The sequence below is a fragment of the Amia ocellicauda genome, chromosome 18 (genome assembly GCF_036373705.1).
Source record: "Amia ocellicauda isolate fAmiCal2 chromosome 18, fAmiCal2.hap1, whole genome shotgun sequence".
In the NCBI taxonomy this organism is placed as follows: Eukaryota; Metazoa; Chordata; class Actinopteri; order Amiiformes; family Amiidae; genus Amia; species Amia ocellicauda.
In genome coordinates, this window is record NC_089867.1 from 24,668,823 (window position 1) to 24,683,580 (window position 14,758).

Here is a 14,758-nt window from a genome sequence, read left to right on the forward strand (position 1 = left end):
ATCTGCCAGGTGTCGCCCACAACTGAATATTATCTAAGCAGGCTACATGTCACTCGATATTGTTAGTGAAAATGAAACCTATGTTGAATCCACGCTGCCTGTATATTGAGTTGTGTGCAGAGGGTGCTGTCCCTTTCCCTCTGAAGCCAATTCGGCCCCATACAAGTGAGGCTGCAGTGCAGGGGTCTCCCGGAGGGCCACAGTGTTTATAGTTGTTGTTCCAGCAGGAGCTGTCAATTAACCAATTACTGCAATTATTTACTCAGTTGGGCTTATCCAAAACTTTCAAATTTGAGTTTTACAGCTGATAACTTAAAATAGGTTGAATACTGAAAATATTCTACCCACTTGACATTTCAGAGTCCGGAGAGAAGTGTTAAATTCATCCAGTTCATCATTTAATTAGAGCAATTAAGGAGCCAAGAGCAGTGCTGGAAGGATACCCAGCAGACACTGCGGCCCTCCAGGACTGGAGTCCGACACCCCTGCTGCAATGTGAATGGCCGGGGCGCTATGCACTCATAATGAACCCCACACTCCCCACCCCCCAAGTGTGTTACCAACAGTTTAACAGTTTAACACAGTTAGTTAGCCTGCCCACATAGCTAAGCTGAAAAGAAAACATTGCCTATTTGTACAAAATTGGCAACCCTCCCCCACAATTCATTATTTTTCTTCATGCATATTCATCGGTCCAGAAGAAATGCAATTAAAGTCCCAACAATCAATCCAATATAGTCGCTGAACCTCTTGACCTAGAGACAGGGTGAAAAGACAGAGATGAGTAGACACGACACACGACCACAAACACACCCCGCACCATCAGTGGGCTGAAGACTGTAGAGATGGATGCCAACTCAACTTGTTTGAAAAAAAATAAACGGACTAAAATTAAATGAAACTGTTGTTATTTATATATGTATACATTTATTTATACTTATTTACGTCGTTCACAAGCTGTTAGGTTATGTAGGTGTAAGGAAGTTAATAATCCACACTTCTGAAATAAAAGCCCCGTTTAGTTGTGCAGCTTTCCGCCACAACGGGACTTTTCAGGATGGGACTAAGGTGCACTTACAGATTGTGTTTATGTGAAAGATCATTTTAACAACAAAACAACGACACATGCATTGCCAAATAATGCACGATGCAAATAATGCATTCATTCGTGAAGCAGCTTCTCAGATCCCTATTAATTGTAGGAGCGACGTGTGCACGGCAGCGAGCTCAGCTGCAGACCGCGGAAGTGCCACTGCAGTTGTCACTGGTGGACCAGAACCGGGTCGCTCTGCACGGGGACGGGACCAGCGCTCACCCGCGACCCGCCGCCCCCCCACCGGCACCGTCACCGTCACCACACGCTCCCCGGCGGCGCTCCCCGCCCATTGGCCGAGCGCTCGCCAAGGCGTCCCCACCTCCAGAAGCCCGGACCAATCCGACAGCGGGGTCGGCCACGGAGGCGGGATGTTCCCCCCACGCCGGCAGCCCGTTGGCCGACGCCGCCGTCCGTCCCGCCCTCCCCGACCAATGGGCGCCTCCCTCCCCTCCCCACGGCCCCGCCCCCCCCGGCCTCGTTGTGCGTGCGCGCGCGCGGGCCGCGGTCGCGAGGAGGAGGAGGAGGATGTGGCGCGCGGAGGGGAAATGGCCGCCGAAAACAAGCCGGAAGGTAAGCGCGCAAAACGGGCTCGGTTTCTGCGGTTCAGCGCGACGCGACCGACCCGCTTTCCACGCCAGGAGAGGGGCGGACGGGGCGGGAGGCGCGGGGAGCCCTTGCGACCCCCGGGGGTCCGATATTTGTCCCGAAACGGAGGACGGTGTGCCAGTGCAGGAGCCGCGGAGTGTCTCTCACAGCGGCGCTGTACCCGACACAAACACGGACATGCCTCGCCGTGTGCGGCCGACAGACGGGGCTCCGCGCCCGGGCTGCGAGCGCCAACTTCTCGGTATATAACCACCCGGAGGCGGCGCGTCTCTCCCCGTGCGGACGCGCTGCCGTTTGCGGGCGGAGCGGAGTCGGTGCGCGGCTTGCCCGTCTGTCTCCGCTCGGACCGGGATTCCGGCACAGCGCGGCGGGGACGGACGGGTGCCTGTGCCAGTGATCCCGCACAGACGGGATTGATTTTTTCTCTTCTTCTCCCCCAGCTGGTGACTAGTTCCCTCGCAGCGGGCTGCCCCGGTCCCGTCTTTATTAAAGCACGTCAGGCGGAGGGAGAAGCACGCTTTCCCCGCGGTGTGGGAGACGGAGACCCGCACATGCACGGGCAGTGATCTGCGGGTTGCGTGGTGCGAGTGCCGGGTTATGGGGTTCATTTCCCAGATGCATGATGTCTTGGGTTATTTCGTGCATGCGAAGGACAGGACGGGGACAGGTGCGATGGGGAGCCACACTGACGTCGGGATGGCACCCACACACCGCGCAACTCGCACCCGAGGCTTTATCGGTCTTATTGTTGTTGCTCCGGTGGTTGTTGTGATGGGCCGGTGGAAGTTCATTCGTGTAGGTCACTTGCTGGCTCTGTTCGGTCAGATCTGCCCATGCATTGAAACGCCAGGACTTATAATTCAGCAAATCAATGTATGGCAGGGACTGGATCATTAAAATCACATTTGACATTAAAGTGCGACTCTGGGGACAAAATAATTAGTGCAATCAACTGAATTACGAGCGAGAAGAGGATCTTGTGTTACAAAGATTGTGCTAAGCCGTGTGAGCATTGAGAGGGTCAATAAAGACAGGCACTATTGAATCACCATAATTCATAATAACAATAATACTACTACACATCATTATTATACTCATCATAATAGCAAAAACGGTCACTAATGCGAAGCGTGTTACAATAGTCTTGCGTTTCTGCCCGTTGGCGTTTGTGTGAAATGACACTAATATTGAAGGTTTACTACAAGGTTAGTGAACCATCCGGGTGACCGTGTGTCAGCGGCGGGATGCGGCTCAGATCGGGGGCAGGATGTGGCTGCTGTAAGATCACACTTTTTTAGTGCGCGGTTACATAAAAATATAAATAAGACCGCGAATGAATCCCCGAAAAGTCCTCCTCATGGCGTTTGTCGGAAAATAAACCCCGTGTTATTGCTGTGCTGACTGAGGCGACCAGGAGGTGGCGCTAAAGGGAAGGGTAAGTAATCCCCGAAAGCGGAGGTAAAAATCCTCGGCTGTAATTAACCCGAATCCTCGAGCATTTAGGCGGAATAGAAACATTGTAATCATAGTAGGGAGAATAAAATCTAATTTCATTTTCACTAATTAATTCCTAATTGCAAGGATATAAGGGATATTAAGCGCTAGGTAATGGGAGAAGATACCACGCTGTGTTATAATTATAAATAATGACATCAGTTTAGGTTTTCTTAAAATAAAATCGGATTTAACCCTTTTGTAAACAAATGCAGTTTGATATGGACTCTAATTGGACTCTTTACGTTCAGTTTCAGATTGAAGAATTCAAAATAAATAACAGTAAGGACTTAATTTTACTATTCTTTAATTTTACAACCAAATAGAAAATAAGCTGTGGCATCTGTACCTGCTTTTAATATTGTATATTATTTATGAAACGTACATCAATAAAACAAAACAATACTCGAATGTCAATCGTTATATTAAAATTAGGACTATTTTGTTTTATAGCGCCTTTGCCTGTAAGCGATATTCCCCTATAGTGAAAGTTTGTATTTAGTTTTGATGAATCCCCACAAGGGGGCGATGTTGTGCTTTAAAAGCGAATCTCTCTCTCAGCTGTGAAAGCGCATTAATACTTTAAGAATTCCCTCTAAAACACAAATAAAAAGAGACCTTGCTCTCTGTATCAGGCTTAACAATAATTTATCTATCGTGTCACACTGGCGATACCGTTGTCAAAACTTTTGTTTGTGCTGTTTTGTTAACACGAGGAGTTTTGCACTCCTTTTGCACACTGTGCCGGCCTGGCAACGCTCAAAGTCAGTCACTGTGCTGGCCTGGCAACGCGTGTCACGAGCCCGACTCGGCCCGGTCCGCTCTGCCGTGGGACTGGCACAGCCACAGAGCCGAGAGACAGAGCGTTAACGGTCTGTCTCTCGGCTCTGTGGCTGCGCCTGACCGAGTCGGGCCTGTGGCACGTGTCGCCAGGCCGGCATAGCCTTGCCGGGACCGACATGGCCTTGACGGCCACGCGGCAAACATTACTCTCTCTCCACCGATCCCTCACGGACATGTAGTTTTCCTCCTGTCAGCCGGGCAAAGTGAGATTGAGTCGGTGCTCTCGAAACCGGCGGCTTCTTTAGGAGTGTTCCTGGTGGGAATCCCCCGAGTCTTTCCAGCTGGCGAGGGGAGAGCGAGGCCCGGGCTTCCCATAGGAGACGGGGGAACGAGTCTGCTCCGGCAGGGTCCGGCTGGGCCGCGGCACTGCTGGAGGAAGCGGGTGCAGTCCCCCCCCCGTTTTGAGCCGATCTGGACCCTTGGATTGGACAGCTCCCCCATGTCCAGTCAGTGGGGACCTTGTGACTATCAGTCTGACCGGACGGGCTTCGTGTCCAGTTCTGACAACCCGTCTGCTGGACCGGGTCACTTCTGAGACATGGGGTCCGCAGCACATCCGCTCCCTTGATACTTACGCTCCGTCTCTCAGGCAAAGGTCAACAGTCTTAACTTTGTTTACGTTATCTTGTTCGTGTCTCTGCTTGAGATTAATTCAGCTTTAAATTGTGCTCATTAATTATGGTAAAGCACTTCTAAAGGGTTGCGTTCGTTCGTTCGTTCCCTCGCTTTCTTTTTCTTTCTTTCTTCTTCCCGTCTGACTCATTCAAGTTCTTTTTATCTTTCAGTTCCCAAATCCGTTTTCTTTGCAGAACTTTAAGGAGTTGGTGGGGGGGGGGGGTGAGGGGACTTTTTTTTTCCTCTACTGCTTCTCCCACTTTTCCAACCAAAACCGATATCTGCCTGCAAGTAGAAAGAAAATTAAATTTCCAGGGTATCTCTGCGCAGATCAAACATCATTATACTTGAGTTTATGCAGTGGAGAATCGGGGGTGAGATTTTAATTTCTTAATTAAATTACCGAGGCGGGGATAAATGGGAGCCTCTCTCCTGCTCAGCCCGCCGCTCGGATCGGTTCTGTTCTGTATCCGTTCTTTAACGAGCCTCACCTGGCTCTGGAGGCCTTTAGCATTGATTTAATTGATTGATTCAACTAACCAGAGATGAAAAGCAAATCGACCGGCATCGGCTAACACCGGGTTTACAATGAGACTGATTGCCAGCTCCTTCAGTAATCATCAGAGGGGCCCTTCTTGGCAAATTATTAATAACGCAAAAAACAAAACTGCTGCCGACTCTGAGAACGACAACCGAGAGGAGGCAAAGGCCCGCAGTGCAGGATAAACGCTTTCCCCGACCCGGGCTGACTCTCGCATTATCACGACTTCTCATATGGCGCGTTTAATTTGAAATCTATTGCGATACATACGGCATCGTCCCCCGGTGAATGTGCCGGCTTTGTCTTCTCTGTCTCGCTCTCTTTATTCCCCCTCTCTCTTCTTTCTCCAGCTCTGTATCTCGGGAGTAGGTCATTGCAATAGCCAGGCGAATAGGGAAACGGCACGAGTCCAATTATCGCCGCACGAGAAAAAACGTCTCCGATCCACACGGAAGTGGCGATGGGACGGTTAAACGGGCCGCATGCACCTCTCTCTGTAGCCGATCGAGCTCTGCGTTCGCGGCTTTTCCGACTACTCGCGCCTCGGGCAAAGCAAAGCCGTTAAAAGCTCTGCCAGGCGTTTTAAAAGTACGGGCGCCTGGCGGAGAGTTTTCTGAGGCGTGTGCTTTTCAGCGGGGCCAGCGGAAGGCATTGGGATGCATGGCGGAGCTCATGGGGTGGGGGGGAGGCATGGAGGATCAAGGTAGATACCTGTGCTGTTGAACTTTCAGATGAATTCCTGTTACGTGCATGTGGGGGGGCGGGGGGGGGTTGAAAATCGCCGAGCCGTTGGTGCGGCGGGGGTATGCTGCTTTTCCTAGATTTTATTTCTTTCCTGCTCTTTTCTTGCCTCCCGAAGGACTGAAGAAAATACGTAATCCGGATCGAATGTACAGATCAGCTGTCTGTTTTGCCGGACATACTCCGCCTAAGGGTGTCAGTGATGAAACAGAAATTAACAGTAAGAGTTGGTTATTAATATTGCATCCGTGGCATTCGCTCGCAGGGGCAGGAGCTGGAGCTGGGTGATCTATTATTCATTCATTGATTCATTTATTTAGTTCTTTATTTCATTTTTTTCCTACCCCACCCCCCCACCCCAATCCCCGTCTTTCTGAACGTTATTTATGCGCGTTGCTTGCCTGATTGAAGTGTCTCGTTCTCAGGGCCTCTCCATCTCAGTGAGAGATGTTGTCATTACCGAGAGACCGATCGCGGAAAAGGCAGAAATCAGAGGCACTTAATGTATACCTACACAAAACTGTTATTGTTATTATTATTGCCCTCTTTGGACTTGCGAACGTGTCCTTAAATCATGTGGCGATAATGAAATGCTGACAGGATTATACCTCGCGAAACTGCATTAATTCTGATCGGCCGATTTGTGAGACGTTAAATTAAAACTTTTTTTTAACTAACCACCAAAAAAAAAAAAGTTTTAAGCCAGATGAAACATTTATATTCATTACAAATCATATTTATTCATACTTAGCGAGTGTTCAGTACAGTGCGCTGTAATTCCACAGCTCGGGGTTTTTGTCATGCTCAGTCACAACACACACGCTGCTCCCATTGATGGGGAATTGATTGATCTGGGTAATTAAACGTATTCCCATCCAGCGCAGCGGCGTTCGAATGCTCAGCGCACGGAATGTGCCGCATCTCCAAAGTGTTACATCCAGGGTTACGTTCATTGTTATGCTGTGTTTGCACTGAGGAATTTATGCTGCTTGGAAACATTTGAATGTTCTACAATTAGCATAGTTTAAGAAATTAAAGTTAGTGGAAGGAAGGCTTTTTTATTTTTCCAGCTCTTGTTTCACCCCTGAATGCTGCTCGGCCGTGAATTCTGATTTGCCTGGGCTCTGAGACTGCTTTTCTCACTTCAGCATGTTTTGTTGTTAAATTGATGCTGTGATATCTTTTATTTTCTTGGCCATGCTCTGGGTTTGAGGGTCTCGTCGGGGGTGGGGTCCTCTGGGGGTCAATGTGTGGCGCTCTCCTCCGTTTCATCTCTTTCCTCCTCCTTTCTCTCGTTGTGTGTCTGTGTGTGCGTCTGCTTGTTTATTAGATTCGTATTGAGCTTCACAGGAGGATGTTTTTGATCAAATTGAGGAGTGTGCTTCACATATACATATTTATGTGTGTGTATTCCTGCCGCAGCCTGTTAAATGCTATGTCGGTTCGCTTAAGAAGCAATTAAATTATGTTCCAGTCTTTCTTTTCTAAAATTAGCAGCTGCTTTCTTTTTTTTTTTTTTTCTTCTTCTTAGTCTTCCCTTTTTTTTTTATTAATACATTTCCCTGTCAGGAGTCACTAGACTAGAAAAAGTTGTAGCGCTCTGGAAAAGCAGGCTTTTTCCTTCAATCAGCTGAATCGGATGCCGCTTAATGTGCCCTCTGCGTGGCTGTGCAAACCGGCATCACATTCCTCCGCTGCTTAATCAACTATTACTTGAACTGCCCTGGATTTTTATAGCGACGAGACTTGTTCTGCGAGATAATTTAAATTTAAGATGCCTAAATAATCTATTTGTGTCCTAAGGAGCAGAAATAATAACTACTCCTTTAGTCTCGAGTAGCAGGGCCGTGTAACTCCATCAGAGATATAAATACTGTGACACAGAGGGGGTGTGTTACAGCAGAGCAGTGTGGTCCTGCATTTTTACAACGCAAGGAGAAAAAATGCCTGAGAGACGATGACAACTTTATTATTTTTGTCTAGATGTGTGTTTGTTTTCCCAGCATCCTCCATTCCGTTCTGTCACACATTCAGTCACTCTATTCTGGCTGTTAGTGACCCATACCAGCTGAAACAATGTACCTGCATTATTTCCTGGCTAATTCAATACCCGTGTCAATATTAAACGCAAAGCAAAATACAGCTGCTGGGGAGGGTGTGTGTGTGTGGAAGGGGGGAGGATTTGTCCCTCAATGGCTGGAGACGTGGCCCCGGTACTTGTTCTGATTGCTGGATGTGAAGAGCGTCTCGGAGGAAACAAATTGTTGGGGTTAAGACTGTGGGCACGGGGTCCGTCTCCCAACAAACCACCTATTATATGGCAAGGGAAGAAGTCTGGATTGCAGCGAGGATTGATTGGGTAATTGGTTGACAGACAATGTTGCGTGCTGGGCAGCATTTGCGGTTTTAGGAGCACCGGTGACGTTCTGGGTGGGGGGGGGGTGGGATCTGAAGTGCGGACACAGACACCCAGCTCCCACTTCAGCTGCGTGTGCATTTGTGTGTGTCGTCTGCTCTTGCCCTCTGGATGCCTGCATGTGATCTTGCCTGTTTTGTGTTTTCCTTTCCAGTTGTGTGGGTGTCGTGGATGTGGTGGTGAGCGGGAAGAGTTTGTGGAAGCATGTGCTTGTGCATCTTGGCATGTGTGTGAGTGCGCCCGCCACCTGTGTGTGTGTGTGTGTGTGCGAGTCTGTTGTGTACAGGCTGCAGCTGAGGCCGGATTGCGTGTCTCCCGTAGATCATGTCTCGTGCGTTACTAGCCAATCTTTAGGTGCTCAGTACTGGGTGCAGAACAGTGGAACAGAAAGGTTATTTATAAATTCAGCAGCCGGCATTCAGGAGGCGGTGCACACACAGACAACCAGCCAATTTTTTCGCAATCACAGCCTTATTAGAGAAGCTGGAGCTCCGACAGGTTCCCGCCTGAATCGACTCCGTTGAGCATCACACAGGGCTTCGACGCTCCGCAGAGCGGTTCATTGCCCTGCAGGCGCCCGTCTCTCGGCTCAGGCCGGCCTTCACAGCGTCACGCCAAACGACATCTTATAAATCACATCTCAGAAGCCAGCCAATCGCAGGGCAGCATCTCTGAACATTCATGTGCCTCTTATCTGGCGTATAACTGTATCCCGTTCATTGAATTATCAGGGTTTCAGATTTCTTCAGTCACCAGCGACGTTGCAGAACATGTAATGCTAGTGCGGCCGGTTTCACAGGATGTGCGTTTGTTTTGAGTAGTTTAGTATCATTTAACCAGCATGAAAACACAACACGGATCGGCTACTGCAGGTCAGTTACAGCGCACCCGGGGTCGAGACATTTTTGGACGGAGAGAAATGGGGTTGATTGTTAGATTTAACAAAAATACGTTTGTTTTTTTAACTGTAGAGAGATTTGTGTGTAATCCTTACGTGTGTGATTGATAAGTTCACAGGTTGTGTTGCGTGAATTCTGTATCTTATTGTATAGACATCATTCCATGCTGTTTGTGCAGCCAGAACCTCTCGAGATGACATTGAACAATAAAGAGATCCTTCACACGATCTGTTAATTATATAGATGTCAAGGTGATCTCTAATGTGAAAAAGTGCAGGAAGAAAACCAGACAAAAACAAAAAGCAAACAAAAGCCGCTAATTGATCCTGGGTCCAGCACCCTGATCTGTCACTCAGCTTTAAAGCAGTTGGACAATGCCTTCTCTTTGCCCCCATGCTGGTTTTCCCTCCTCCTAGCAATCGGTTTATTCTCACCGTCCGGAAACTGGAGTTGCTGCCGCTGATGATAACAGCTGATATTGTCTTGGTATAATACAAATCCCCATAACAATAACAATAATAATAATATTGATGAGCAGATCTTCTCTTTCACGATATCTTCACAGCTCAATTAAACACATCTACGTGTGCAAATGACACGTATGACATATCGACCTATCTATTATTATTATCACTACTGGCAACATTACGACGTGTGAAAGATGTGCATTTTTAATATAATCACGACTGAATTTCACAGAAGCCATAAAGCAGTTAATGCTACTGTTGGACATTATATATTATTTATATTGCTGTTCCCGTTATGTAACATGTTTGTACAGAACGTGTAGCTGTCATGACACGGCACTGTGCAACCTTGTAAATTATTATTATTATTAATTGTCTCTGTGGTCTTTCACAGATGTATATTGCTGTTCACTTTTTGTTTTTAATAAACCAGAGCAATGTTTTTTTTAAAGATCTGCCCAGCTTAACTGCCTCCTTTACAATGTGAGACTAATATGGAACAATATAGCTACAGTGGAAAAAATAAATAATATAGGCTATATATATATTACTGATTTTCCATTGGGACCAGAGATTTTAAAGCACCTGGAACAATTCCACCGCCTAATAAACACCAAAGTCAATTAGTCACATCCAGACTGGACCCCCGTCTCTGGCAGAAACGAGGAAATACATAAAACTGTAGTTTCAAATGTTTGACATATTTTTAAATCAATAACAAACACCAATAAACAGTTCCAGGGCATCCCTGCATTGTAATAAGTGCCATAAATAATACTTTAAAAGCTGTTTAATAATAACTGCTTAAAGATACATCGGCAACATTATCTCCCACTGCCCGACACCAGAGAGATATGGATGAGTTGAACCAGAGTACACAAGCATATAGTCATAAAGCAGCCGCCGCACAAGCCGAGCCACGCGATCCTGCATGCAGGGTTTTATTTTTTTTATTTTTTATTTATTTATTTATTTATTTATTTAGTTACTCCTAGACCGATCCTTCGGTTTCTGTAACTACTCGAGAACGTGGCCTTGTTGTGAACGTGCTCGCCTCCTCTCCTCTCTCTCCTCCCCCTTGTGTTGAATGGGGTAACAAATGCACAGAGCACGCACTTTACAAACCACACCGTTCCAGTCGGGACGAGACGAGATCACGACTTCACCGGCGACAGAGTGAAAGAAATGTCCCCGTTTTTATTTAGAAAGTAGAACTGCAAGGTCTGAGAAATACCCCAAGAAGTGGTTGTGGTTTAAAATGCCTCAGCAGAATGTGAGTCTATATGCAAAAGATTGTGTGTTTTTAATTGGACAGCGGCGCATTAAGGACACAACAAGATGGATGTCATTTCGAAGACACTTGTTCACTTACCGACGTGGCATCGTCAGCTGTTAATGTGCAGTTTTGAATATTGATACGAAGCGATCTGTGTCTTTGGTGTGATTTATTAAGGAACACTTTACTAGTCTGGTCCCTAACGCTCACACACACACACACACTGACCCCCCACCCCCGGCAAAATTGTTCATAACAGTTAAAACATAAAGCTGTCCCCTCTGAGGAGCGAGCGCAAGCAGGGAGAGGAGAGCGCGTCTGCGGGCGGGGAAGGTATTGATTTAAGATTTGTTTTTGTCAGCTCTCTCCAGTTTCATGACCCTCTCCGGTCCCTCGGGTGCGCCCTGTGCAAGCCGCCGTGACCGAGATTGTAAAATCCTAAACACTCAGCTTCACCGAGAGAACCAGTGATAATCCCGAGATCAGCACTGCACTCCACATAGAAAATATTTATTTATTTATTTATATTTTTCCCCATCAGCCGAGCAAGCCCTGGTCTGTTAAAGAGTCCCTGGTCCCGACACAACCGTCCCCCGTGGTCTGACCATCACTCACATACAATATTGGACGTACAGAACACTACAGGGGACATATCTATGCGGAAATCTCTACACTACAGTGATGAACATTAGAAGAATTGACAAAGGTCATAGTGGTCTGCAGATGAGATCATTGCCGGCGTTTGTGCCGAGATATTCTTTTCCCATAGCAGCAGCAACAACAACGAAAATCTTTTCTTTCAACTTATTCCCCCACTTTCCGAGTCTCGGAGTCTGATCTTTCTGATGTCGGTCGCGGATCCGAGCAGCTCTGAGTGATTTATGCCTATGCAAATGTACCTGCCTTCTGAGGCCCGCGTTCGGTGCCGTGTCACCGCCGAGACACCCCCGTGGGGGTCCGCCGGCGTCACTCTGGCTCCGAGGGGGTCCCAGCGCGGGAGACGATGCGAGAAGTGCCGCTCGCGACTCTCAAGACAGACGCATTTGCATGGAATTAAAATAGTTTTCCAGAAACACGAAAGGAAGAGAAAAAAAACTGGGGGAATAATGAAATTAAATTGATGTTTTTGGTGGGGTAGGCTGGAGACACCGAGGTTCTTTAAAGATGCTGCAGGAATAGCCCAAACTGTTGCCTGTGCCAACCACTCCCCATGCGGGCCGTTTTGGTTCTCCCATCATGTAACTCCTTACTAGTTAAGTGCATCTTATCATATTTTTTCCTGTTGGCTTCCATCTGTTTATATTATTATTTACTGCATGCTAAGTCAATTTAATCCAGCTCAGGAGAGGTACTAGGCAAGTCTTATTAGCACGGCGCTCACCCGTAGGTACGAGAGCACGGTTCGCATTGCAAGCAACAGCCCACGCAGAGACGACAGAGGAAAATGAAGCAGAATACACGTGGTAGTGCATGCAATTAAGCGATACGGCACGGGAGAGAGAGGGGGGGATGCGCTCTGTACTGGATATTCTATTTGCGGGGCTTTGTGAGCCTGCAAGCCAACCAGTATTGCCCAGAACAGCCCACTCCCGTTAAAATGTTTGTTGTCGTTTGGTTTTTAATAGTAATTTGATAATTGCTAATAAGTTACTAATTGTAATCAGCCTGGAGCGCCAATTGACCGATCGTTCTGCGCTTCCTATCGTTGTTTTGGGAGAAGCCTGCAGTAACAGCTAGACTTTTTATTTTGACTTGTGTGCTTCTAGCAGCTGAATTGAGCGTTTTTGGCCTTGGGTACCAAACCCTGTTGATCTTGTAGGGATCAGTGTCTCATCTACACTACACTGTGTGTGTAACCTCTGCAGTACTATGTCTCAGCATCCCCTGCCTGGGGTGCACGGTTTACTTTTTGGGAGCCTGAACTCACTGCGGATTTCTGTACCTTGGCTCCGGCACAGACTGCCCCCCCCTGCCCCAGCGTGGGGTGCCGGGCACAGCACAAATCCCCACTTTCATATTCCGCCACAGAGGCGCTTTCCCTCCATCAGGGGACCAGAGGTAATTGGCAGCATCCCAGTTCAGCTCAGCGCAGCACATCTCCTGGTATAACAGCGCCCTGATTCAGCGTGCTTTGCAGTTCAGTGTTTGACAACTAAATTGTTTTTCAATGGAAGAAAGACTGAATTATGCTAATGTCTACAGTGGCAGCAGAGTTAGCCAAAAAGGAAAAATAGGCTCTCCCGAACTCCTTGAACTACCCAGGACCCAGGAGTAGCACTTTAAATCATTCATGTGCACGTCTGAGGAAGAGGAGGACAGACGAGGAAGAGCCCAGAACCGCAGCACTGCTGGAAAGCTCCCAGTGACTATTTGGGGGATTCCACTCAAACACTGTGGACTATTATCTCTCTCTCTCTCTCTCGTGCTTGTTTACATTTAGTGCACTTGAAAATGTGCTGAATCGGGAGCGTTTGAAACAGATGTCCTCAGTGGAACCACAACACTGTAACATGAGTAGTGCGTCGGATCAAGTGTTACACACCGTTTTCAGCAACCTTTTGAAAGGCACTAAGTGGTCCTTTACAATTCATGGGCCCCATCCAGAGCACTCTTACCCCCCGGAGTAACAGAATCCACCACATCGCAGCGATCAGCCCGCCGCAGACACCACTTTGTACGCTGCAGTTCATTAACTAATTGGCAAGCAGGTAGTCAGGCGGATGGACCTGGAGATCCGATTATTCCCCTCCTGAAACCTATGTGATGGAGCTCGAACCCAGACGAACATACCTCTGTAAACTGTGGTAGAATTGTGTGATACTTATTCATAGGCCAAAAGTGGGCCCCCCTTTTTGTATATTTAAAATATGTAGGATGTAATAAAATATATTGTAGTCTGCAATTCATATATTTCTTCTATAGCAGTGTTTTTCAAACCGGTCCTGGAGTATCCCCTGCCCTGCCATTTTTATTTTTATTTTTTTTAATTAATTTAACAGTGTATTGCTTTGTTAGTTCAATTAAGCAATTATGTCCTCAGTTGGAACAAAAAACAGGAGGACAGGGGGTAGGTTGAAAATGTACATTCAGGTTATTTTCAACAATGTATTTTCAACATTTAAAATAATTAACAGATTACAGGCTGAAATATATGTAAAATACATCCCATCTATTTAAAATACGCAACCAAGAGGCCAATTTTGGCACATGGAATATATACGGATGACAGATTTCGACCCTATATTAAAAATGTTTTTGTTCCCTATGGACGCCACCTATGTACAGTTTTCCCCCGGCATGATATGAGATTGGTGCGGTGAATGTTTTAAAGTGTGGCAGTAATGGAGCAAAGACGCGAGGCTGGGAGTTTTTCTCGCGGAAGAGTACGAGACCTGAAATGACAGTTTTCAAAAGGGAACGATAAAGAAGACGTTGAGAATGAAATACCAGAGTGCCGCTCGGAAAAGGTGCTCGAGACAGTGTGTGTTATTGTGTCCTTATCTTACACAGTGACACCTGTACTTCCTCGACTGGTGATAGGGACATTTTTATTATGATTCTGATTGTTGGTTATTATTAAACCGCCTCTCCAGTCTTTTACATCCGTGTCTGAGTAATTTCACATGGCAGGTTACATTGCACTTGATCAAATAATGAAATAAATGAGAAAAAGGAATAAAAAAAACACAGGTAAAGGATGTACAATACTGTGTCATGTAAACATTATTAATGGAGGGTTTGTCTACTGTAATTTGTAGTGCACA

General features: G+C 46.9%; 1 protein-coding gene across 1 annotated transcript in view; it reads left to right on the plus strand.

The window, feature by feature from the left end:
- The first annotated feature begins 1,606 nt into the window (after positions 1-1,606).
- LOC136713661 (calmodulin-binding transcription activator 1) overlaps positions 1,607-14,758 on the plus strand; it is a 318,322-nt gene continuing 305,170 nt past the window's right edge. The window contains exons 1-2 of the mRNA XM_066690847.1: positions 1,607-1,666; positions 6,055-6,156. Coding sequence (XP_066546944.1) covers positions 1,642-1,666; positions 6,055-6,156 — 127 coding nt within the window. The 5' untranslated portion in view covers positions 1,607-1,641. The remainder of the gene's footprint in view (positions 1,667-6,054; positions 6,157-14,758) is intronic.